A 27,992-nucleotide genomic window follows, 5' to 3' on the forward strand; every position below is an offset into this window, starting at 1 on the left:
AGCGAACATAGTGGCCTAATACGCCTTCCTCCCAAAAGAGTCCAAGGTTCTAGATTCTCTGCCTGGGGGTGCCGAGGCATAGTCCTTAGTACTCTTGGCTCTTTTGAGAGCGGAGTCCACCACCATGGAATTGTGAGGTAGCTGAGACTTCATCAATCCAGTCTCCCCGTGGATCCGATATTGAGATTCAGTTCTTTTCGGGATCACGGGATTAGATAGAGGGAACGACCAGTTTCGCATAAGGACTTCCTTCAGTACATTATGCAAAGGAGCCGTTGCAGCCTCTCTAGGTGGAGAAGGATAATCCAGGACCTCGAGCATCTCAGCCCTGGGCTGATCCTCAACCTCCATAGGGAAGGGAATAGCTGCAACCATTTCCCGGACAAAGGAGGTAAAGGATAGACTCTCCAGTGGAGACAGTCTCTTTTCTGGTGGAGGGGAAGGTTCAGAAGGAATCCCATAAGACTCATCAGAAGAAATGTACCTGGGATCCTCCTCTTCCTCCCACGAACGCTCATCTTCAGTATTGGACAAGATATCTCTCAGAGCAGTCCGACACTGAGCCTGCCTCGACGCAGAGGAACGACGTCCTCGATGGCGGTGCCGAGAAGTCGACGCCCGCCTGGACTCCGGTGAAGCTTCCTCCACAGACGTCGAAGGGGAGTCGACCTGGGTGGCAGGCGGAACCGAGGTCGGGGACCTCACCACAGGCAAAGTGTCTGATACCGCTGCAGCAGATGGTATGGAAGGCGCAAGCACCCCGACACCGAAGCAGACTGACGCAGTAACCCTTCCAGAAGCTCTGGAAGCAGGGCCCTGATGCGCTCGTCGAGAGCCGCTGTTGGACAAGGCTGCGGGGTCAGTAAAAGAGCCAGTGGCAGAATCTGTCGAGGCTAGGGAGCAGGTACCGGGCTGCTAGACCGACGCATCGGCACATCCTGAATAGAGGGAGAGCAATCCTCTCGGCGCGACACTTCTCAGGTGCCGAATCCCTCGACGCCCCGGAGCTCCCGGCACCGTGTGTCGAAGGAGAACAATGACTGTGCTTCTTCGCCTTCGCTCGATGCTCGTCATCGAGACTCCTCGGGACCGATGAGAAAGACGTGGAATCCTCACAACTCCTCGGGGCCGGGTCCGATGAAGGTCGGTCACGGGGGGCCTGCATAACAGGCGGCCTCGAGACTGGTGGAGACCCACTCGATGCCTCACTGCTCCCAGCACGAGTTGGTCATTCCCGACGTCGATGCGTCCCTCGATGTCGAAGGACCGGACTGAGCTCCAAAAAGCTTCTCTTGTTGGGCCTCTTGAGACGCTTGGGTCCATTTCTTCATGCAAAGACACAGACTGCTAGCGGCTGGGCTATGGTCGGGTCCAAGGCACTGGATACAACAAGCGTGGGTATCAGTACCCGAGATGGTCCGGTTGCACTGAGAACAACGTTTGAAGCCGCTGGGTGTCTTCGATGACATGGAAGAAAAAACGGCTTCGGCAAAATCAAAAGACGCGATGGTGCCTTTGAAAAAAAGAAAGGCACAAAAGAAAAAAGGGGGTAAGAAGCGGCCTAAAACACGGCTGCTTCAAAGAAGAAAGAAAACTTACAAAAGTGGCCTAAAAAAACTAAGAAAAAATACAGGTAAAAGTTTTGGGGTTTTTTTTTCTTTAAAGAAATGACAAAATTGTCGAAAGCTCTTACTGGGCCAAAAAAACCCCTGAAGAGATGAACGAAGTACGCTGTCTCTCCACCGTGGACAAGAAAAAACTGAGTGGGAACGCTCATGCAACGGGTGGGATGTCGTCCGCGCATGCACAGTGCACACAGTTCGCGCGCCAGAAGGCTCTGGCAAAACGTTTTTATTTTTGCTCGGAAAAATTTCCCGTTTCCTGGGCTGCTGTGGACGCCGACCCACATGTGAGAACAAGCAGCCTGCTTGTCCTCAGAGAAAGAATGGCTATACCTGCATGCTTAGGAAAACTAGGTCAAGGTGGTTTACAATCCAAATAGATGCTCAGGTGGTGACAATTTTCATTATGAAGTAAGGTGGCAAGATCCCTTTAAAAATGTGCTCCACTGCTATTAAAACTAATTTTTTTTGTACACGTGTTCTGTGAAGCTGATGAAATTTGACACTCTCAGATTATGTCTGGAAATACCTCCCATGACTGCCATGACTCCTAGCATTAATTTTGCAGTACTACCGCTAAGGGTCAGCCTTCCATGTAAGGAGATTGTTCAGGGAGGGGGGTTGAATATTGTAAAGAGGGCTTGGCAGGGTCAGGAACTTGAATTGTGAGTGTGTGTTCGGGTGGGGAAATGGGAGGGGGGGGGGAATGTGCATGTGTGCACTACCAAAGCATTAGTCTGTGAGATTAAATATTTATTTATATATTTCAGCTTGGGATGCACAATGCAATCTGCAGTGCCAGAAAGTGTGAGAAATCTGACATTACATATATTGCAAAGCCATGCAGTATGGCTGTACCCTGAATTTATCGCATGCAAAGTTTTGCCTTTTAACGTGGGGTAAGTGCAAATCTTATCCCTCTTTAGCAAAAGGGCCTCATAAAGTCACATACTAGGGGCCCTTTTACTAAGCTGCGGCAAAAAGTGGCGTGCGGCAGCGTAAGCAAATCTTTTGGGCACGCACCGGGCCAGTTTTCACCCCGTCCTGGAAAAAGGGCCTTCTTTTAAGGGGTTGGAAAACAGACGTGTGACAAAATAAAAACCAGTGCGTGTCCATTTTCAGCCTCAGACCTTACCGCTACTGTCACTCACTGACTGCATGTTTTCTGTGCATGTCAAATTCAGAATTACCGCACAGGGCACGCGGTAGCCAGGCAGTAATGCTGATTTGCCGCATGCTGGATGTGCATAGGTCCTTCCACACCTTTTTAAAAGGGTCCCTAAGTATTTAGGGAAAGTGTGAAAGTATTTAAAAAGTTAGGTTTCATTTGCAATACAAAGCAATCAATAAAAAAATAATGAAGAAACTGAATTTCTATTTATGCAAAAAGATTTATGAAAAGGCCAGACATCAAATTAGAAAAAAACAGTACTAGTAGTAGCTGTGAAGCATGGGGTATTTGCAGCAGAGATTATTTTTATACAGCATTAATTAGGCTGTATCGTTCTATAAAACCATCATCTCAAATCATAAATGATGTGCAATTTTCAATACTGGAATTATTACATATGTATTGACAAAGTTGTAAACTATGTTAAAATTCTAAATCAAATCCAAACATTGTAAAGTATGTGACTCATATCTTATAAAATAAAAGAGCCTCCCCAGCCCAACCGACCGTGAAGTTTTTCCCCTGCTGCCTCCACCTCGCGAGGTGTACGCTTCCCCGCTCCCCAGTCAGGTCGTCGATCATCTATCCCGTCTTCCCTCAGCTCCCTGATATGCAGCCCTCGTTTCCTTCCTGCCCCGGCCCCCCGCCCTACCTTTAAATATTATATTTTTCCTGGAGTCGCAGGCAGCGCCGGCATTGAAGGCAGCAGCAGGCTCATCTCGGCTCCAGCAGCCTTCCCTCACAAGTCGCATGATAGCTCCGCCCTTGCAGAAACAGGAAATACGTAAGAAGAGGGCCTCTTCTGACGTATTTCCTGTTTCTGCAAGGGCGGAGCTATCATGCGACTTGTGAGGGAAGGCTGCTGGAGCCGAGATGAGCCTGCTGCTGCCTTCAATGCCGGCGCTGCCTGCGACTCCAGGAAAAATATAATATTTAAAGGTAGGGCGGGGGGCCGGGGCAGGAAGGAAACGAGGGCTGCCTATCGGGGAGCGAGGGCAGACGGGAGAGATGATCGAGGACCTGGACATGGGTGGATGGAGGGGAGGGGAGAGGAGAGGAGGGTTGCTGCACATGGTGGACGAAGGGGAGAGGAGAGTTGCTGGACATGGGTGGATGGAGGGGAGAGGAGGGTTGCTGCACATGGTGGATGAAGGGGAGAGGAGAGGGCAGGGGGGAGAGGAGGGTTGCTGGACATGGAGGGGAGGGAAGAGTGAGGAAGGAGATGAGATGAGGGAAAAGGAAGAGAGAAAAACTGCACATGGAGGAAGAAAATAGGCAGAAGCTGGATCCACTGGACAGTCAAGTCCGTGGAGGACCCAGCTTTTACTTACGGATGTAGGGCAAGAAATGAAGAAGAAAGGCGAAAAGTAAAGAAATAAATAGAAAGGAAGCCCTGGAAACGGAGTTAAGAGGACAGATAGCAGTAGAATCGGATACTGGGCCAGCACGATCAGAAAAACAAAGTCACCAGACAACAAAGGTAGAAAAGATCATTTTGTTTTCATTATAGTGTTTGGAATATGTCCACTTTGAGAATTAGGTGTTCAACATTAAAAGTTTATATTTATTTACTTATTTATGGCATTTTATCCCACATTAAGGTGAAATTAGGCCTTACCTGCTAATTTTCTTTCCTCTAGACCCTCCAGACCGGTCAAGACGCTTGGGTTATGCTCGCCTACCAGCAGAGGGAGACTGAGAACACTAACTTCAAACTATGTACATATAACCTGTGCCTAGCCATCTGTCGTCAGTATACACTTAGCAAAGCAGAAAACCAAAAAACCTGAAAACGAGAAAAAAACCCCTGTACCTGGAAAACCAATAGTCAAACACCAACAGTGTGCCTCCACAGACGGAACGCCCAAACGTCCCGCTCTGTACTGTTTTAGAGTCAAAGAAATTCTCTCCGACCACACTAAACTTGAAAGAATAGTCATAGCAGAACACGGCTCAAAATCACTTCTGATAATACACAAGGCGGGCTCTTGACCGGTCTGGAGGGTCTAGAGGAAAGAAAATTAGCAGGTAAGGCCTAATTTCACCTTCCTCCTCAACCCTCCAGACCGGTCAAGACGCTTGGGAAGTACCAAAGCAGTAGAAACTTAAGGGTGGGACCCTCGAAAAGCAGAAGACAACACAGCTGCTCCAAACCGAGCATCCTCTTTTACCTGAACATCATGTCTGTAATGCTTCACAAAGGAATGGATGGAAGACCACGCCGCTGCCTTACAAATATCCTGCGGAGGAATAAAACTACTTTCCGCCCAAGAAGCAGCTACCCCCCGAGTAGAATGAGCCTTAAGCACCGAGGGCACGGCACGGCGTTTCAACAAGTACGCCGACGCAATAGTCTCCTTCAACCACCTAGCCAGAGTAGCCTTGGAAGCTGCTGCCCCTTCTTTGGGACCTCCAAACAAAACAAACAACCTATCCGAAGCTCGAAAATCCTGCGTTCTGCGCAAATAAGACCGTAAAACGCGCCGTACATCCAACTTAGCCAGCCGACGTTGCGTAAGATCCCCAGCGCGATCCCCCAACACAGGCAATGAAATCACCTGGTTGACATGAAAAGCAGACACCACCTTAGGCACAAAGGAAGGAACCGTCCGTAAAGTCACTTTCTCCTTAGCAAACGACAGAAAAGGCTCCCTGCAAGACAGAGCCTGAAGCTCTGAAATCTTACGTGCCGAAGAAATGGCCACCAGAAAAACTGCCTTCAAAGTAAGATCTTTACATGTAATGGATGCCACGGGTTCAAACGGAGGTGCCACCAACGCCTCCAGAACCAAATTTAAATCCCAAGGCAGAACCAACGGACGACGAGGCGGCCGAATCAACTTCACTGCCTTCAGGAACCGCCCCACATCAGGAGAAGCCGCCAAGGAAACTGCCCGAATCTTACCTCTAAAACAAGACAAGGCAGAAACCTGCACTTTCAGGGAAGAGAGCGACAGCCCCCTCTCCAAGCCATCCTGCAGAAAATCCAAAACTTCCACCACCGAAGCACGCAAAGGGACATAAGCCCGCTCTTGACACCAATTCTCGAAGGTGCGCCACACCCGCACATATGCCAAAGAAGTAGACCTCTTGCGAGACCTCAACATCGTATCAACCACTCTGGGCGAAAAACCTTTCTTTCTCAACCGGTGCCTCTCAAGAGCCAAGCCGTAAGCAAGAACGGAGAGGGATCTGCCATCTCTATCGGCCCCTGAACCAGTCGCACCCGAGGCCCCAAGGGAATCGGATCCTGCACCAGCAACCGCATCAGCTCTCCGTACCACGGACGCCGGGGCCAATTGGGCGCTATCAGAACCACTAACCCCGAGTGACGACCGATCCGCTGCACCACGCGGCCCACCAGCGGCCACGGCGGGAACACGTAGAGCAGCTGCTGAGTTGGCCACGGAAGCACCAACGCGTCGATGCCTTCGGCTCGAGCATCCCTTCGACGACTGAAGAACCGAGAGACCTGCGCATTGTTGGCCGACGCCATAAGATCCAACACTGGCCGACCCCACTGCAACACTATCTGCTCGAACACGGAGGGATGGAAAGCCCACTCTCCGGGATCCAACGTATGCCTGCTCAGATAATCTGCACTCACGTTGTCCACCCCTGCCACGTGTCCCGCTGATAGACTCTGCAGATGAACTTCTGCCCATGACAGCAACTCCGTCGCTTCTACAGCTAACCCGGGACTCTTCGTTCCCCCCTGTCGATTTACATAAGCGACGGCCGTGGCATTGTCTGAAAGAACCCTGACTGCCTTGCCGTCCAGAAGACTCTGAAAGGCCCGAAGAGCCAACCGAATAGCTCGCGTCTCCAGGCGATTGATGGACCAACTCGCCTCCTCCAACGTCCAACGCCCTTGGGCCACCTGACCCAGACAATGCGCCCCCCATCCTGACAGACTCGCATCCGTGGTCAGCACCACCCAATCTGGAGTGTCCAACGGCATGCCCTTCGCTAGATTCGGAGAGTGGAGCCACCAGCGAAGACTCCACCGAGCCACCTCCGGCAGTGAGAGCCTCTCCTCCAAACTCTGAAACTGAGAAGACCAGCGAGACAACAACGCTACCTGTAACGGTCTCATGTGGGCCCTGGCCCAGGGCATCACCTCTATTGATGCCGCCATCAGACCCAGCACCTGAAGATACTCCCGCGCCGACGGCGCCCTCTGAGCTGCCGGATCTGAGACTGTAGCTTGGAGATGCGAGGAGCTGTCAAAAACACACGGCCTCTCTTCGTGTCGAAACGGACTCCCAAATACTCTAGGGACTGCGACGGAACGAGGTGACTCTTGGCCAGATTGACAACCCAACCGAGAGACTGCAGAAAGGACACCACCCGACCGGTGACCTCCTCGCTCTGATTTTGATTTGGCCCGAATCAACCAGTCGTCTAGGTACGGATGGACCAAAATGCCCTGCAAACGCAGCGCAGCCGCCACCACTACCATGACCTTGGAAAAGGTGCGAGGCGTTGTCGCCAGGCTGAACGGAAGAGCACAAAATTGAAAATGTCTCCCCAACACCACAAAGCGAAGAAAACACTGGTGTGCCTCTAGGATGGGGATGTGCAAGTAAGCCTCCGTCAGATCTAAAGACGTCAGAAACTCTCCTTCCTGAACCGCTACAATGACCGAGCGCAGCGTCTCCATTCGAAAGGAAGGAACCTTCAGAGCCGCATTGACCTTCTTGAGGTCCAAAATGGGCCGAAAAGAATCCGCCTTTTTGGGGACTACGAAGTAAATGGAATAACAACCCGTACCTCGCTCTCCTGGAGGAACCAGAACTACTGCTCCTAACTCGACCAGACGCGCCAAGGTCTCTCGCACTGCTCTCGCCTTGCGCCTGGAATGACAAGGAGACACGAGAAAGAAATCGGGCAGAGGACCGTCGAACTCTAACGCGTAGCCGTCTCGCACAATCTGCAGCACCCACTGATCTGAGGTGATCTGGACCCACCTCTGGTAAAACAAGCGCAAACGAGCCCCCACGCGAACCAGAGGTTGGGTCCCCAAACCATCATTGCGAAGGACGGGACGCTCCGGGCGTTCCCGACGAGGAACCTCGCCCTCCACGGCGACCACCTCGAAAGGACTGAGTTCTTTGGAAAAAACGACCCCTAGTCCCCCCGGAGGACCTGCCAGGCCGATATCGTCGAGCTTCCTGAAACCGTCCGCGCACCGCGGACCCCCTAGCAGCCTTAGGACGAAGCTCCGGAAGACGAGGAACCTTAGCATCACCAAGACCCCTCACCAACTTATCCAACTCTTCCCCAAAAAGCAAAGAACCTTTAAACGGCAGCGAACACAGCTTTGCCTTAGAAGCAGCATCAGCCATCCAGCCCCGCAACCACAGGGCCCGATGAGCAGCCACCGCCAGGGTCATGTTCTTAGCCGAAGCCCGTAACAAATCATACAGTGCATCAGCCATGAAGGACGACCCCATCTCCAACCTTGCCAAATCTTGAACTAAGGAAGCCCTATCAGCCGGCGGGCTATCCAGCAGCCGCTCCGCCCAGCGGAAACACGCCCGGGCCACCAGGCCTCCACAAACCGACGCCTGCAGCGCCAAAGCAGACAAATCAAAACTCCGCTTGAGAAACGTCTCCAATTTCCTGTCCTGCGGGTCCCGCAACGCGGCCCCCCCCCATCCACAGGAATAGCCGTAGCCTTAGTCACAGCCGTCACCACGGCATCCACGGTCGGAGGGAATCTCTATCCTCCTGCGGAAGCGGGTACAACTTAGCCATGGCACGAGCCACCTTACACTGATCTTCTGGTGAACGCCACTCCTGGGTAATCATTTCCCTCAGATCCGCGTTCATAGGGAAAGTGCGAGATACCTGCCGAATCCCCTTCACCAAAGGATCCTGCGACCTGGCTGTCACTGGAGCTGACGCCTCAAACTTGAGAGTCGATGACACCTGCTCAATAAGTTCTGCCAACTCTTCTCAGTGAAAAACGCGGACCACCGAAGGGTCCTCCCCAGGCACAGCAAGCTCCTTCTCATAACCAACCAACGGCCCCCTCATCCTCCTCCAGGGGACTAAAATCGCCCTCTGACTCCGGAGGGGAAAAACTTTCCAAGTCCTCCGACCACTCCAAACGTGGTCTCTTATCACTGGCACCCCCCGTCCCAAGACTAGGGGGCTCTGCTCGCGTCAGCCCCGCCTGCCAGGCCTGGAATAAACTCCAAATAAAATCCGGCGGGAAACCCCTCCGACCAGGACCATCCCCCCCCAGAAAAACCGGACAACTGACTGCCTAAAGGTCCTCCGACCAACTCCGGGCCTTGCGGTGCCGATTTCAAAATGGCGGCGGTTCCCGCCAAAATCGGGACCGCCGCCGCCGCGCTGCCAGACTGAGACACTGCCGGCTCTGGAGGGCCCGACGCGGGAACCTCCGCCGCTAACACCGGAGGAGCGGAGGAAGAAGACTTCGGTTCGCCACAGAAACGGCAGGAACCGCCAACCACTTCAACCCCCTGGCGCGCACAAAATCTGCATCGCAGCGGCTTTCCCGCCATCACACCTAAACAAACAGCTGACAGCCCACTCACCAGAAGCCTTCAAAAACAGCACCCCAAAGCAGCTGAACAACTCCGGAACCCCAGATTGCAGCTCACTCAGCTCTCCACACCGACTGGGCCTTCGATCTTAGAGAGACTTTTTTTTTTGTCAAAACTTTATTGCAGCCTGAAATTGAGCCCTGCTGCTGCTAAAACTAAACGGCACTCAAGGCTGCAGCACAGAACTGCAGCCGAGGCACAAAGCTGCCCAAACGGGAGAGCCAGTTAGGGGGAGGGACCCGGCCACCCGGGTGTGACACCCCAAAGGGGACAATGGCAGGCCCCACTGGACCCACCAACCCCCAGCACACTAAAGTCTTCCAGGCACAGGGATAAAACTGAAAAACAGACCAAAAGAAGCTCCTAAATAATCTCTGAATCCTACCTGACCGGACAAGCTGCACAGGTTGCCTGTCTACCCTCTGCTGAGACTGAGAAGATACTGACGACAGATGGCTAGGCACAGGTTATATGTACATAGTTTGAAGTTAGTGTTCTCAGTCTCCCTCTGCTGGTAGGCGAGCATAACCCAAGCGTCTTGACCGGTCTGGAGGGTTGAGGAGGAAACATGAATTAGGGTGTTTTGTGGCTCTACACGTATCATGATATTATGATCCCTTGTTTCATATTGTTGACGGTCTGCATTTTCCGTATGGGTGGTATATTGGTGTATTAGGTTCTGCCCAGTGTAATATTTATGGTACAGTAAGGTTCTAAGTGTGTTTTTGCACAAAGTTGTGCATAGTGTTTTGCAGTTGAGCGATTGTGGTTAGTATATGCTTTGAGCAACCACTTTATTCTTTGACATATGATACATAGCTAATATCTAAATTTATTTTTAACGGTTTTTATTGATGACAAGTCAAGAAGGACAAATCCACTTCAATACAGTATCCTCAATACAACAGTGCAACAAGCGTGGTAAGTACATAACAAATAAACCTCTCTACTTGCTGTCATCAAACGTTTTACATTTTTATTTCCCCCACCCACCCAAGCATTAATGTTATTTATTTCCCCCCCCCCCCCCACCAATTTTATTAATAACAATATTCTTAGTCTAACTACACCAAGATTCATCTAGGATTCTCTAAAGCATGTGAGTGTCTGCAATGGAATTCCTCAGGTATATTCCATCCCTAAGGTTTAAACAAGTTATTTCCCCCCCCCCCTCCCTGACCCTTTAATTTATCCTATCTTATCTATCATGGAAGACAGCTGCGTAGTTTTATGTGAGTGTGGTTGTGGTTCAAAGAATATTCCCTCTCTTCATATGCCAGAACCTAACGTGTTCACATCGAATTAAGTATATGGCTTCTACCTTTCTGAGTTAGAGTCTCCAAAAGGGGTTAATATCTAAATTTAATAAAAGGTATTGTGACTTATTTTTATTTTTTTTCTGTGTGATCAGACAATTATTGATTTAAGCTCCACCCCGGCCCCACCCCTAACCCCACCCCCTTTAGCCTCCCCAAACAGTTGGGCCACCGACCGCCTATGGGTGTGAATATCAATAATGCACTCACGTTTAAGTCACATACTTTGTAGACACTCTAGAGGTATCAGCTCAAAGGAAGCAATATGTGTAGTTTTGAGTATCTGAAAAGTACACACATTATTTTGACTTTAGAAAAAAAAAAGTACTTTTGCTTTGATTACTACCACAAATCCCATGGGTATAAAGTACCCACAGAGATTGCAAGACCAGGGGTAATTTAATCAGCTCCACTGTATCTCTTAAAACCAGTTTCCCCCTCTTTCGCCTAAACTAGCACTTTTGAATGTTGACTTTACTAGGACCTCATTTTACCTTATAGAACAACTTCATATTTAGTTAGGTTAAGGGACAAGTACAGACTTAAAATCCAAGTGTGTAATGCTATATAACATACAACCATTGCTGATAAGTTACAGATCATGAGAATAGCTTCTTACTATGTACTACTAAAGAGGAACAACAAGGAGCATAAGGACAAACTTTAAAATTTTTTTTAACCATAGTCACTCTTAATTTATATATATATTTTAATACTGCAGCCTGCTTTATACATCTATATAGTTTATATACAGAATACTGACAAAAGAACTGATTAAAAAATGAAGCCTTACTAGATCAAGCCAGATTTAAAATTTATAAAATGGTTGCTTACCTTGACTTTCTCTTCTAATCTCCCCAAGCGCATATTCCCCGCCATAATTTTGTTTAGAACACAGTGCTTTTCAGTTTCTAACCCTTTAGCCTGCAAAAAAATGTAATGCCTCAAAACAAATCTCTGAGATCTCGACAACTTCAAAACAACAAATAGAACATAAGACACTTTAAACTGGAAAGCTGGCCAGTCAAGTCCCAAATGTAGAAAATGTAGTTTGCCCACTAATGTTGCCATTTTAATTCCAGGCATATTCAACAAACTTTAATCCAATTCTGGATTTCTACTTCTAATATACTGTAGGATAAATGTACCAGAATTTTTTTATAATCAAAATAAGCTTTACTGATAAACAAAACAGACTACTGAAATTCAGGGTAGTAAAACAAGACTAGGTCAAAATATAATATGGAATTAGGATGGTTAACAGTGACACATATTTAAAATGATAGTGGCAGGTAAGCATAAGCACCACAGAACTGCAGTGAGCAGCCTTTTGATGTTTATCCCCCTTCCTCCTCTCAGTCTTCCGACGATAAGCAAGTGTCAAACTGCTCCAAGGGATTTAGAGTGCAATACTGATAGGCAAAACATCTAAAATCACAAAAAAATACTGGGTCAGACCAATGATCCATCTAGCCCAGTATCCTGCTTCCAACTACTGAATCCCAAATAGTAGCAAGATTCTATGCTACCGATTATAGGGCAAGCAGTGTCTTCCCCATGTCTATCTCAATAGCAGACTACAGACTTTTCCTCCAGGAACTTGTCTAACTTTTTTTTAAACCCAACTGCTGTAACGATATTCTCCAACGACAAGTTCCAGAGCTCAAATATTCAATGACTGAAAAAATATTTCCTATCATTTTAAAAGTATTACCATGTAAATTCACTGAGTGTACCCTAGTCTTTTTACTTTTTGAAGATTAAAAAAATCAATTCACTTACCTGTTCTACACCACTCAGGATTTTATAGACTTCTATCATATCACCCCCCTCAGACCTCTCTTTTCCAAGCTGAAGAGCCTAACCTCTTTAACCTTTCCTCATACGAGAGGAGTTCCATTTCCTTTATCATTTTGGTTGCCCTTCTTTGAACTTTTCTTTTTTTTAAACTCTGCTATGTACACGTTACTTATGTACATAGCAGAGAAAGAATACTGCTCTCTTCTTATCTGAAAATTACATGACCCTTCTCCCCTTGAAGTTGTAAACCTCTAAAGAGACGGCAATGTTAGTGTTTTGTTGCAAAAACACAGAGGCTGATGGCACCTCATAGATTAACAGATTTATTGAGGCATAATCTTTTGAGGTCAAGAGCCAACTTCATCAGATACATGAAAGACTGAGAAACTGGAGCTGGATTCAAAACAATTTACTATAACTGGTGTCATAATAAAATAGATAAAATAGATAAACATAAAGGAATCCTGTACCGAGGGAATAGATCCTCAGAAGCTTAGCTGAGATTAGGTGGCAGAGCCAGTGGTGGGAGGTGGGGCTGGTGGTTGGGAGGCGAGGATATTGCTGGGCAGACTTATACGGTCTGTCCCAGAGCCAGTGGTTGGGAGGCAGGGATAGTGCTGGGCAGACTTATACGGTCTGTGCTCTGAAAATGACAGATACAAATCAAGGTAAGGTATACACAAAAAGTAGCACATATGAGTTTATCTTGTTGGGCAGATTGGATGGACCATGCAAGTCTTTTTCTGCCGTCATCTACTAACCAAGACTGTTTTCATAACAATTTTTATGTTTAAACAATTTTATCAAGAAATGAAACACATAACAACATAACTGTTTTTGTACAAAAAAGGTGTTTTTAACTTCCACACCAATAGAATTCCAATCCCCCTTCTCCCCAACTCCCCCTACCCCTCTCACCCTTGACAATTCTCCTAGACAGCTCAGAAGACCTGTAATGTTAGGATCCTCCGAGCTTCACAACAATTTTTAATATACACAGAGTATTGTCTCTCAAAAGTAATAGGTATCATTTCTAGGCAGCATGATTGATCACGTATACAAGCACGGTATCATTACATGCTGCCAGGAAGGAACAGTTCTCTGACCTCAGAACTAGCATAATGTTCTGAGAATGCACAGCCCTTCCCATATGTAATGGTCTCCTCTGTTAGCTCCCTAGCTCAAGGATGAATATGACCTCTCGGGGAGGTGGGAGGATTGTGTGCCTGATCAATTCTGTTGTCTACAGAAAACACCAGTTAAAAGTGAGAAACAATTATTTTTCCTGTAGACAAGTAGAACCGAGTCAGGCACATAGCTAGGTGATTCTCAAGCTCAGGGTTGTACAGGAGCAGTCCAGTTGTCTAAAGAAACATGAAGGAATTGCTAATATTAGAAAGACAGGCTGGCCAGTGCACCTTGACCAAATGCACCACCTGATTGTGGACTGGTCTCAAGCAGTAGTGAGAAGTGAAGGTATGAGGAAAGGACAAGTTGTTGCTTTGCAAGGGGTATCCAGCAAAGCAGCCTTCTGCAGTTACAGTGAATAAAATTTGATGGTTTCATTTTACTGCTTAGAAGATTACCAGTTTGTTCAAAATGGAAAAGGATGCAAGATCCTAGCCAATTTACCAAAGTTCACTTAGATAACAGAATATCAACTCTGTTGGGGAGGAAGGAAATAAAGAGCTCTGTAGACTTTCTTTAGCTTTAGTTCTTTTAAGGTAGTACATGAGAGCTCTTTTGTAGTACAATGGAAGGACTTCTCACATGGTTTGGTATGCTGTTTTGGGCAAAACTTATTTCCTCACTGACACGAAAAGAGGTGAGACTACCCTTGACAAGAACTTAAGATAAATGTGAAAAACTATTTTGCCGTAATGTAACTGAGTATATAGCTCATAAGTAGCTAAGGATGAAGTTTGCTTATTCTTCCAGCTGAGGCAACTACTTCTAGAAAACCACTTTTCAGACATACTTGACTTGACATACTTGACTGAAGTGGACTCTGTTGGCTTAAAAAGGCAGTTTCACAAAAGATGCAAGGAGAATATCTAGGTCCCATAATAGCTTGTTTCTGCAATGGTGATTCAAAATGAAGAAGCCTTCTTATAAACTGAGAAATGATCTATATAGGTACTTTGAAGCCTCAAGCCGGAAACTTGAGGCGCCCGAGATATCCGGTTTGGCCTGCAGGCTCCAGTCACTGTAGCTCCGCCCTCGCGTCAAAACGCGATGACGTTGAGGGCGGGCCGGCCCTCGCAACCACGTCACTGAGGGACGAAGGGGAGAGGTGTGCAACTCGGAACGGAGGCACGGAGGGAGTGTCTGCAACTCGGGAGGGAGGACGGGGGGGGGGGGGGGGGGGGGGGGGATTACCCTGCTAGTGCCGGTTTCATTTTTGCCAGAAACGGGCATTTCTTACTAGTAGAATATAATGAAATTAGAAGCTTTCAATGGGAGCATGGTAGGCTAAGAGTGTGCTGAGATGAATTGAATTGAAAGAGGACATTTGCAGTCACAGCTGGTAAAAATGGTAAAGACAGTGCAGTATGGCAACAAGATGGCACCAAATAGGGCCATAGCTATTTGTGAAGCATCAAGATGGAGAACCTCTTCAATGCTGAAACTGGTCCAAAATTCTGCTGTATTTCAGTTTCAGCCAAAAACGTTACTGCATTTTCAGCTAAAACCAACCCCTCCCTCCTCGACCAAAAGCACTGCCTTCTCTCTGCCCCCCCAAGACTAAAAGTGCCACCCTCATGGGTGGGTCTGTGAGAGGGGCCTTGTCTAGTTGGGGGAGGGAAGGTGCAACTCAAAGAGTGAGGCTGGCTTCGGTTGGGGGGATAGTGACTTATTTGTGAGCCATCACATCTTCTCGCTACTTAAGGCTCCACTTATACAAGAGCACAACCTATGTGTACTGTGTGGGAGTTTTTAAGGAGACAATTTTATAAAAGGTATATAGGCAAATATGTTTCCTTTATACAACAGCCTGTTATAAACTTGCAGATTCTAACAGATTAATAATACAGATATTCAGGAGGAAGATGCCCAGGCAAATGGATAAGTTACTTGCATAAGTTATCTGGTGAACTTTTGGACAGCCACTTGTACAGCTTCACTAACTAGACATTACCTAGATAGCATGCCCCCTTCTCTATGCCAGCTTTAGTCACAGTAGATGAATTCAGATACTTGTGGGTTGTGTCCATCTACCAGCAGGTAGAAATAGAGCTGAACTGCACTCTCTTATAGGACGGACTACTCCTCGGTCAGTCAGATACTTCTGGGATGTAGCAAAGCAGTCCTAAAGTAGGATGGTATCTGGAATCTCCTAAGTACTGATATTCCAAACAATGCATCCAACTGAGCAGAGAGAACCAAAGGTAGCAACCAGAGAAGGCCTCAAGGATGACCCTGTCACCTCCCCACAGAAGCCCTCCATGGAAACAGACAGGCTTCCACCTTGAAATGTGGTACAGTCCAGAAAGAAGGCGCCTGGAACCTGGCCAGAAGAGGCAATGTGCTATAACCCCCTATACCCAGTGATGCAGCATAGCTGAGGAACAGGCTCTGCCCCTAAAGGTCTCAAGTAAAGTACGAACTAAATAGCGGACCAACGGAATTCGTTGTCACTTCCCAATAGTTTAGAAGTACACATCGAACGCCTAGCAAGCAGGAAGAATCATAGAGATGCAAGGTACAAACCCCATAAAGGAGAAGAAAGGGAAGTGAGCGCATTGTCAATTTAGCAGGAGAAACCTTGTGAAGAATGACCGGATGACAGGAGGCCCGAAATCCCGCTTGGACTGAATTTGTGATCTCAGAAACAAATCAAGCTGCATCGGACGATAGTACTTGGTATCTCAAAACCAGTGCGAGTGACAACTCAACGGAAAGACCGGCAAGACTTGCCCTCAGGAAGACTATATAGGGGCTCATTTTCAAAGCACTTAGACTTCCAAAGTTCCATAGTAACCTATGGAACTTTGTAAGGCTAAGTGCTTTGAAAATACGCCTCAGTGTGTTCATAGGTCAACGAGATCTGCCACCAACTATGATTCATATGCTGCTGATGCTAAGGAACACTTTTTATTTATCAATTTAAATGCACTGAATAAGTACAAACAATGGTGTTGATATGCAAAGCAATTTAACCAGCCAGAAACAGCTCCTGGCCGGTTAAATCACTTGTTCGGGCTAACCGGTTAGTGCTGCTGAAAATGACCAGTTAGCACCTAACGCAAAACCAACTATTTTGGGTGCGTTCCAGAAATGGAGTCAGCACTTAACCAGCCAAGGTCACCGCATAAAGGTCAATCCCATCGTTATGTGTTGCTCCATAGTCGATTAAATGCTGACTATGCCCGGCATTGAATTTCTGGACATAAACACTGGTGGCGGTCAACAATTTTTAAAAACATAACGGGACCGATGTTCAAAATCATTTAGCAGGCTGCTGGATGGTTAAATTGATTGGTTGGTACTAGCTGCTACTGTTACAAAAGTAATGCCACACTGGGAAAAGACCAAAGGTCGACAGCGGCCAATCCAGCTTCCCAAACGTACAAACATTCTATACATGTTATTCCTGGAATTGTGGATTTTTCCCAAGTCCATTTAGTAGTGGTTTATGGACTTGTCCTTTAGGAAACCGTCTAGCCCCTTTTTAAACTCTGTACCCGCCTTCACCACGTTCTCCAGCAACGAACTCCAGAGTTTAATTATGCGTTTGGTGAAGAAACATTTTCTCCGATTTGTTTTACATTTACTACACTAGTTTCATCGCATGCCCCCTAGTCCTAGTATTTTTGGAAAGCATGAACAGACGCTTCACATAGTAACACATAACATAGTAGATGACGGCAGAAAAAGACCTGCATGGTCCATCCAGTCTGCCCAACAAGATAAACTCATATGTGTATACCTTACCTTGATTTGTACCTGCCTTTTTCAGGGCACAGACCGTACAAGTCTGCCCAGCAGTATTTCTCGCCTCCCAACCACTAGTCCCGCCTCCCATCACCGGCTCTGGCACAGACTGTATAAGTCTGCCCTCCACTATCCTCGCCTCCCAACCACCAACCTCTCTTCCCCCACCTGCTCTGCCACCCAATTTTGGCTAAGCTTCTGAGGATCCACCTGTTCCACGCCACTCATTATTTTATGTACCTCAATCATGTCTCCCATCAGCCGTCTCTTCTCCAAGCTGAAAAGCCCTAGCCTCCTTAGTCTTTCTTCATAGGGAAGTCGTCCCATCCCTGCTATCATTTTAGTCGCCCTTCGCTGCACCTTTTCCAATTCTACTATATCTTTCTTGAGATGCGGCAACCAGAATTGAACACAGTACTCAAGGTGCACTTGCACCATGGAGCGATACAACGGCATTGTAACATCCTCACACCTGTTTTCCATAACTTTCCCAATGATACCCAACATTCTATTCACTTTCCTAGCCGCAGCAGCTCACTGAGCAGAAGGTTTCAGTGTATTATCGACAACTAAGTGTCGATGAATATCATGGTTAGCACTGAACACAAAGCTGGCTATATTGGGGGCACAGAAGCACTTGGCTGCTTAAGTTTTGATATTCTGCTCTTAAGGAGACAGGATTAGTGCATAAAAGGGACGACATAAATGGCTGACCTACTTTTATGCAGTAACCCATGGCCGCTTAAAGTGACGAATATGTGCTTTAAAATAACCAGATTCACAGCCAAAGCCCACTTGGGTCCCAGCTTTGAACAACCAGGAATAACGCCATCAGTGGCGAGCAAAACGCTCACCGCCAACAGCTGAAATTGAACCCAATATGCTTTATCACCTTTTAGCAAGCCAAAAATAAGGGAAATTTATCAGGAAAATGGAAACAACTAAAAATAATACAAAATAAAAAAGGAACCAAGACTGGGAGAGCAATTCCCCCTATCTTTATTCAGTTAAATTGTTATGTATTCAACAAATTGGTTAGACAACCATTCTATGGGCTGGAATTTTATAAATCAAAGCTTTGTCCAAGTAACTCCCCAAGTTATGCAGACAAACCTACAGAATATTAACAGTTTATACATTGTTATTTACAAAAATGTCAACTGAAATCAAGATATGCCACATTAAAATGCCACTAGTCCTCCACTTCATATAGTTTTAGGTGTGTTTGGTTAAAAGAAGTCATGCGTATTAAACATAAAAGGTAGTTACCATTTGTATTAGCTCGTCACGTTCCTGAGCTATATTTTCTGCCAAGCCAATAAGATTTGCTAAGTACTGATGAGCTACCATTTCTTTTTCCATGGCTTCTTCTACCTGCTGCTTGAGAAGACCTATCTTCTTCTGAGATTTTCTGTAAAGAAAAAAAAAAAACAGTGCTTAAGGAGAAATTAGATCTTACCTGCTAATTTGCTTTCCTTTAGTCCCTCCGGACCGGACCAGGATTGGACTGATGGGTTGTGCTTGCCTTTAGTATTTTCTCAGTCTCCACCTGCTGGAAGGCGAGCACAACCCATCAGTCCAATCCTGGTCCTGTCCGGAGAAACGCTAAGGAAACAATGTTTGGGTCAATATTCAGGTGGCGATGGTCTGCATTTCTTTAAATGCTGACCACTTGCTCACTAATTTAGACCTGGACATTCAGTATTGGGCCACATCCGGGCACAGGTACTGAACATCCAGGTCTTTTGGTGCCTGACATTATGCCCTAAAATAGAAAGGAAAAATCAAGATCAGGCATACATATGATGTATCACTTCATACCATATGCAATATCAAGTGCCATTCCCACATAGTTAACTGGGCAATGTTAGAATTGTCTTTTTTGCAGCCCTACTGCCCAGTTACCATAGCAGGCACCTGCACAATATTGATGGTGTCCTTATAACATCTGACTTCTCGCCTGCACTAACCAGCAAATGCCGTGATAGTTACACTAGATTTCAGTAGCACTGTACAGTTAAGTGCATTCCAGAGTGTGGGGGCTACTCTGGAGAAGGCTCGCTTGCCGGTATCACATTGTGTAATGTTTTTTGGAGAGGGTGTGATTAATGATAGTCCTTGAGAGGACCTTAGTGTCCTTGGCGGTGTGTAGAGGATCATCCTATTCTTCAGGTACTCAAGGCCATTTCCATTGAGGGTCTTGAAGATCAGACATAGAGTTTTAAATTTAGTCCTGTATTGTAGCCAATGAAGTTTTTGCAAAAATGGTGTGATGTGGTCACATTGCTTGCAACCTTCTATGAGTTTTGCTGCTGCATTCTGAATCAACTGGAGTTGGTGCAGGCCCTTTGTAGTCAGACCATAGTATAGTGCATTGCAGTAATCTAGATTTGAGGTTATCATGGCATGCACAACTGGAATAAGACTTACCTTCTTGATGTAAGGAGAGAGGCAGGGTAGCTGTTGAAAATAGTAGAAGCAGCTCTTGAAGGTTGCTTGGATTTGGGGAATCAGAGTAAGAGTTGAATCTAACTGCATTCCAAGATCCTGGCTTGTGATTTGAGGAGGAGTTCGTACTTCCCAAAAGGGAATTTGATGTCATAATTTTATTCCTATGGGTCCAGCTGCAGATAACTCACGCTAATCTTTAGTAAAAGACCCCCTAAGATCTTTAAGTCTGTCCCCATATGCTTTATGACAAAGGCCATTGAACATAAAAACATAAGAATAGCCATACTGGGTCAGACCAATGGTCCATCTAGCCCAGGATCCTGCTTCCAACAGTGGCCAATCCAGGTCACAAGTACCTGAGAGAACCCCAAATAGTATTAAGATTCCATGTTACCGATGCCAGGGCAAGCAGTGGATTCCCCCATGTCTGTCTCAATAGTAGACTGTGGACTTTTTCTCCAGGAACTTGTCCAAATCGTTTTAAACCCAGATATGGTAACAGCTGTAACTACATCCTCTGGTATCAAACCCTTTATTTTTTTATGCACCGGTCCTTATGGACGCCCCTCAGGTCACATACCATTAATCCGTCCATTCCCAGTTTATGTTGGTCTTGTCATACTCAACGGGGTACTATCAGACACCTTGTTTTTGACTATGTATGCCTTCAATCATTTTGGACTGATATCTGGTTCACTTTAACAGATATATTTCATTTCCATGGTCCTATGCTGTATAAATATGTGTTGCTCAGAGACCAATGTTTTCGCTCTTCCTTAAGCCATAATGATTGCTTACTTGTTAATACTTTGCTCACTTTAGCCTTGAAAGTAGTTTTTGGGCACCAGAAGACCCTGGGTTAAGTCACATATCAAGAATGGTGGAATTTGGTATTTCAGACTTATAAATATGATACCTTTCTGGCTAAAAAGTCATGTCGCTATATCACTTATAAGGAGAAGTGGTCTTTGTTATTGTCCTACTTTAGAGATGCTTGATGAGAAGTGTTTTTCTTTTCTTTCTCTCCACTCTTTCTCTCTTCTGTCCTTTACATGATTTTTGCAATTTGTATGCTGTTGTACTGTTACACTGAATTGTCTTCTGTTATTCTATTTTTAAATTTAATAAAAATACTACGACCTTAAAAGATTAACCCCCCCCCCCCCCCAAAAACAAAAACCCATTGGCTTATATGGACTTCACCGAGTTTAGATGTTTTCCCCAGACCTAAATGTGATAAGGAATATTAATGAAGCATATCATATATCAGACCGAGAGTTTATTTGCAAATTTAGTTGGTTAGATTTGTTTCCTCTTCTTATTATTGGTTTATCCACTTTTATTTTTTCAGCGCACAGGAAGACTATGGGTTCAATATTCAGAACATAGAATAGCCATACTAGGCCAGACCAATGGACCATCCAGCCAAGTACCCTGTTTCCAACAGTGGCCAATCCAGGTCACAACTACCTGGCAGACACCCAAATGGTAGTAACATTCCATACTACCAATCCCAGGGCAAGCTGTAGCTTCACTATGTCTGTCTATCTTAACAGCAGACTGTCTTATTTTCCATCCCTTTCCTAAAAATTCCTAGCATCCTGTTTGCTTTTATAGCCGCTGCTGCACACTGGGCAGAAGATTTCAGCATATTGTCTACAATGAGATCTAGATCTTTTTCTTTGGTGCTGATGCCTAAATGGACCCTAACATTAACTAACTATGATTTGGATTATTCTTCCCAATGTGCATCACTTTGCATTTGTCCACATTAACTTTCATCTGCCATTTGGATGCCAAGTCTTCCAATTTCCTAAGGTCTTCCTGCAATTTTTCACAGTCCACATATGATTTAACAACTTTAAATTTGCAGATGATACAAAACTATTCAATCACCTCACTTGTTCTGATTTTCAAATCATTCATAAATATGTTAAATAGCACCAGTTCCAGCACAGATCCCTGCAACACTCCACTATTCACCCTCTTCCACTGAGAAAAGTGGTCATTTAACCTTACAGTACCTTCTCTTTTCCATCCATTAACCAGTTCCTAATCCACAACAGGACATTGCCTTCTATCCCATAGCTTTTTAATTTTCTCAGTCCCTCACTTGAGGGACTTTGTCATCAACCGGCTCACTTTTATAGACATGTTTATTCATGCCTTCAAAGAAATGAAGCAAATTTGTGAGGCAAGACTTCCCTTGGCTGAATCCATGCTGACTCTGACTCATAAAACCATGTTTGTCTATGTGTTCCATAATTTTATTCTTTATAATAGTTTCCACTATTTTGCACAGCACAGAAGTCAAGCTTACTGGTCTGTAATATCCCAGGTCACCCCTGGAACCCTTTAAAAAAAAAATTGGCATTACAAACAAACATTAGCTACTTAAAATTCAATTCTTGCTTTTAATGGAAATCAATACAGTTTAATCAACAATTGGAAAGCATGATAAGTAGCTCTGCTCCCCAGAATCAATTCATCTGCTGCATTTTGGACAAATTGGATTTTTCTAAGTTGTGAATCAGGTAATCCTAACAAAACAAAGTTACAATAGCCTATTTGACTCATAAACATTGCTTGAAATACTACTCTTAAATGAGATAGATCTAAAACACTTTAATCTGTAATAAGAGTTTAAATTTAGTGAAAGCTTTCCTATTTCACCAACACATTTTTCCATTGTCAAATTAGTCTAGAATCACTCCCAATATTTTAATATTAGTTTGAAGTGAAACTTCTGTGGTAGCTAGTCTGACTTTTAGTTGTGGTATTTCTACCTCTTTACCTGCTACCCATAGAATATTTGTTTTGTCAGGATTTGTTTTTAAATCAAGAGGTATCCACTGAGAAATTATTTCAAACACACTAGTCATCAAGGAAATAGTATCCTTTAAATCCTTTCTGACCCTGAACAGTAATGAAATGTCATCAGCATATGAGAAATATTCCAGTTTAAAAGGGCTCAACACTTGATAGAGTCCACTTAAATACACATTGAAAAGAACTGGAAAAAGCGGCGATTATGATTACATATGTACAGGGCTGTGCCTAGGGTCTCCGGCGCCCCCCTGCAGTTGGCCCCGCCCCACCCCCCACCCCCAAAAACGATCGCCTCACTACCCGCCCTCTTCTCCCCTGATCCTTTTCCTTTTTGTTTTGTTTAAATTACCTCTGTCCGGCGGCAGCGTAGCATTAGTGAGAAGGAGGCGGCGCTCCCCCGCCCCAACATACTACTACTACTACTTAACATTTCTAACATGTCAGTCTTCCCTTCGCTCAGTGGCCCACCTTCTTCTGACGTCATTTCTGATGTCAGAAGAAGGCGGAACTGAGCGAAGGGAAGACTGAAACGTGGGGGCGCCTCCTCATTAACGCTACACTGCCGCCGGACAGAGGTAAATTTAAACAAAAAAAAAAGGAAAAGGATCTGGGGAGAAGAGGGCGAGGTAAGCATGGTGCGGTGGGGCGCCCTCCTGCCATGCTTACCTCGTTTACCGTGTTGGCACGGCCCTGCATATGTAGACCTGTACTCTGCCTAGAACTGAGGAAAAAGTGGATTAGAATTTTTTTTAATACATAAATGTAGATATGAAAGCACAACTAAGAAACACTTTAGTGCTATATTTTCTATTAATTTCATGTGATTCTGTTTGTATAACTATTACGAAATTAAAACAAAATAACATTTAAAAAATATAAAATAAAACCCACCACCAACCTATTTGCTTTTTGAGCCATTTCCAATTCAGCCTCCAAGGTCTTGTTGTCTGCTGTTAGGTCATTTTTCTCTAAAAGCAGACTCTTCTTTTCTGCCTGCATAGCTGCCAACCTTCCCATCAGATCTTCTATTTCAGCATTTCTTTTGTCCCGCTCTACTTGTAATTGGCTACAGAAAACAGAATGTGACCAATTAATCAAATTCAAGTCTGCCTCATTTCAGCCACAGAAACAAAATTACGCTTGATAGCACAATTAACCTTTTCTCTGACCTCATGTGCAACTTTCTTTAAATCAATCACCTTCTTTCTCACCCTTCTATATGTTACATCTTTGCTTTACCCTTTGCTATCACCTATAATGTTCTATTACATATTGTGTTGACATTGTAAGTAGTATACCATGCCATACTTTGTATTGTTTTTCAATATTTTTACTGCTGTAATTGTCTATTGCTCAAGTTTGATCTATTCTTACTGTACACCGCCTTGAGTAAATTCCTTCAAAAAGGCGGTAAATAAATCCTAATAAATTTATCTTCTTTTTCATTAACATTAACTTTCTCATTGACAATCCCACCTTCAATGTTATGTGCAGTTTTGCCACTGATGCACACAGATTGCATTCAGCTTCCTATTAAAAAAGTTCTGCTGCTCTAAATTCAAGCAGAGACTTTGTTTTAAGAGACTCTCCAATTCTGAAAATGTACTTATAAGGACTGCTTAAAAAGGGGACTTAAAAGAATGAGGATGGAAGAAAGAAGAAAAAAATGGTTGGTATTACAGAATCTGTTCTATGAAATTATTACAATGAATAACCAAGGTGACCCTCATTTATTTATAAAGGGTCGGGTTTCTCCCAAATTATTTTTGACATATAGAAGGAAAATTGAATCAAAGCTCAATCAATAGCTTTTGTACAACCAGATATTAAGGAGAAAGAACAACAAAGGTCATAAAAATTGTGATGGGATCTGACTGTTATTGGTTTATAGGAACTCAAAGGCCAGGCTGGTATAAGTTTAGGCTGAAACTGTGCCACAATTATCAATTCTTATCCTAAAATTTGGTTGGCATGATGGTAGAAACATGTTCAGTGTTTCTTGACCTTAATTTCAGATTTTGGGGCTGTCAGGAGATTGATTAGTATTGCTTGCCTAGAATTCAATCATTTCTAAACCTACAGTATAGAAATCATAAATAACTTACATACTGCAATCAAAAGTTCCATGTTACAGGTGGTTATGTGACTTTTCTGAGGTAAATATGTCATGGATATTTAATGTAAGCTGTAAATGTTTCTATTTGATAAAGCCAGCAGAGAGCTTTCTGCCATAAATTATAAGTGCTGATGCTGGATGATTCAAGCTCTTGTTGAAAGATCACTGCTCTAGGTCAATGAGGTTAGAAAAGCATTCATCCTACTGCACACAAATCTGCAAGAGATGTTCCATACAATATTTTGAAAATGAGCAATACAAATCTAAATAAAAAGAACCAATTCTTCTAGGAGCCCTTCACAACTGTCTGCATGGGCATTAAACTGTATTGCTTTTTTGCTAATCAGCAGACTAACTCCTAATTCCTGCCTATTAGGATAACTGAACACCAACTTAGAGCAACAGTAATATAGGCAGCCCAGCTGTATTTGTTGTTTAGGAAGGACATCTGTAAAGCAGCAATGTGGTCCACTATGCATACATTCACAGCATGCTCTTGTCTTGACCAAGCTTCAAAAACTGGCAGTGGTCTTTGGTGAAACTGTACTTAGGAATCTGTATATCTAAATCTTCAACTTGCCCCCTCTGCCTAGGTACCCATGTGGGTTACTGAGTCTGAAGCAAAATAAGTTGCATAACTATTGCAGCCCTCAGCTAGGAGTCACCACTTGTTCTCTTCAATATTCCTTGTCCATGGATAAAGCATAGTTGCATACCTGTACCAAGTGTTCTCTATGGACAGTAGGATCCTATAGCCACAAAATCCCTCCCACCCATTCCTTGTTTGAAGCTAGCTATGACGCTGACTCAAGGAAATGAGATTAGGCTCACTTAACCTTGCTAGAGGTTTCTAAGATTTGGGAAAGCAGATCCCACTCAGTTCCTTCTAGTGATGTCACCACCTACGTAGTTGTAAGATCCTGCTAAGAATACCTATTACAGGCATGCAAGCCATGCTTTGTCAATAAAATATCTTGGAAAAAGTACAGAGCATATTTTTAAAAGAACATTAGTTATTGTTAGAAAATATCGCTTTCCCAACATCCCCAATGGTATTTACATTTAGACTTCAGCAAATATTTCATTTCTAGTTTTGAAACTAAACAAATACCTAATGTATATTATTATTCCCTTCCTCCCTTGTCCCGTGGGAGGAGGGAAATACCTCAGCCTCGGGGGCTGGGAAAAATGAGAGAGAGACTTAGGTGTTTTGGCGTAACCTGCAATAAATCTTTATTGGTATATATAGATTCTGTATTAGGGTCCCAGGTCTTATGCATAAGGGAAGTAAAATCTCTCTGTGTAGGAAATATCTCTCTCAATGCTTGCCACACACGCTACCTATAAGCACCAAAAGCTGCCCCATCATGTAAAGTTGAAATCAAAGTAACAGCACTTAAACCTGCTCTTTTAAAAACTGACTCCATATCAACACCAGGCAATTTAGCCAACAACGCTTTAATATCTCCAATACTACTACTACTACTACTTAACATTTCTAGAGCGCTACTAGGGTTATCTCCAATACACAATTCATGTCCCTGTGTATTTCTCTCAAAAACTCCAATCCACTGATTTGCTCCCTTTTCAATAGGTGGTAGTGAAGAAATTAAAGTAGTTAAATCAGTAAAAGTCCAGGGCACATATTTTCTAGGTGGGTTACTCTGTCCAGGCTGTCATTTACCAAATATAAGTGGAAATTGGCCATTTATTTTTTTCTCATATTTCTCCCACACTAGTAAACCCTCTCTCATATACTTCATATCCCACTTAGGGTCTCCCACCCCTCCACGAACACACAGCCATGCCGTGATCACATGCACAGTTTGAAAAGATCCCTCTCGAGGATAGGGAGTCATCTGTGTAGCCAAAGATTCTGTCCATCCCGCTATGTTATCAACCCAGGGATCTACAAAATAATCTGAATGCTCTCCTTGAATAACAATCTGCTTAGGGGTGCTCACTTGCGCCTGTGTCACAAATGTCCTAGCCACTGAATTCTGAAGTCTATTTACTATAAAAACATCTGGCTGATCATACTCTCGAGGGGGATTTTGAGGAACATCCTCATCATCATCCCAATCACTATTGTCAATAGGAATGGGGCTAAGCTGGTCTGGTTCTAATAATGTTTGAAAATACCCACGAGGATTAGGTAAATCCACGCTCTGTACTGGACCAGAAACAAATTACTACTACTACTTAACATTTCTAAAGCGCTACTAGGGTTACGCAGCGCTGTACAATTTAACATGGAAGGACAGTCCCTGCTCAAGGAGCTTACAATCTAAAAGACAGGTGTACAATCTAAAGACAAGTGTACAATCTAGAGACAAGTGTACAATCTAAAAGACAAGTGTAGAGTCAATCTGATAGGGCATACTATATTTCTCGAAAGGTTAGGTGCCGAAAGCAGCATTGAAGAGGTGAGTTTTAAGCAGAGATTTGAAGATGGGTAGGGAGGGGGCTTGGCGTAGGGGTTGAGGAAGATTGTTCCAGGCATAGGGTGAGGCAAGGCAGAATGAGCGGAGCCTGGAGTTGGCAGTGGTGGAGAAGGGTACTGAAAGGAGGGATTTGTCCTGTGAGCGGAGGTTATGGGCGGGAACAAAGGGGGAGATGAGGGTAGAGAGGTAGTGAGGAGCAGCAGACCGGGTGCATTTGTAGGTAAGGAGGAGAAGCTTGAATTGTATGTGGTATCTGATAAATCCACCTAGTCTGGGGAGTCAAATCTAATTGTCCATCAGACCTTTGTGGAACAGAAGGCTCTGGACGAGGGGCTGAGGTTTCAACAGAAGGCAGGGGGTCTGGGGTGTCTGGAGGGATAGGAACAAATCCCTCTGCCACCTGAGCTGCAGTCTCAGGTGGCAGCATTGGATACAGTCCCTTCTGGGCACTAGAATACGGAGAATTTGTCAAAGCATATAGAGCAGCAGGAAGGAAATAATAATATACACTAAATAGGTAAGCACTCTTAAACAATGCAAGTTAGGATATATTTTAAAGCGAATGCTACATACCTGTAGAAGGTATTCTCCGAGGACAGCAGGCTGATTGTTCTCACTGATGGGGTTGACGTCCTCGGCAGCCCCCTCCATCGGAAAGTTTACTAGCAAAGGCCTTTGCTAGTCCTCGCGCGCCCATGCGCACTGCGCATGCGCAGCCGTCTTCCCGCCC

The 27,992-nt window shown here is 44.8% G+C and overlaps 1 protein-coding gene across 1 annotated transcript in view; it reads right to left on the reverse strand.

Annotated features, from left to right (window-relative positions):
- Nucleotides 1–27,992, reverse strand: part of CEP89 (centrosomal protein 89) — a 162,023-nt gene that overhangs the window by 26,207 nt on the left and 107,824 nt on the right. The window contains 3 exon segments of the mRNA XM_030204424.1: nt 11,522–11,611; nt 18,692–18,833; nt 23,601–23,768. Of these exon segments, the coding sequence (XP_030060284.1) occupies nt 11,522–11,611; nt 18,692–18,833; nt 23,601–23,768 (400 nt within the window).

The sequence above is a fragment of the Microcaecilia unicolor genome, chromosome 5 (assembly GCF_901765095.1).
Source record: "Microcaecilia unicolor chromosome 5, aMicUni1.1, whole genome shotgun sequence".
NCBI lineage: Eukaryota > Metazoa > Chordata > Amphibia > Gymnophiona > Siphonopidae > Microcaecilia > Microcaecilia unicolor.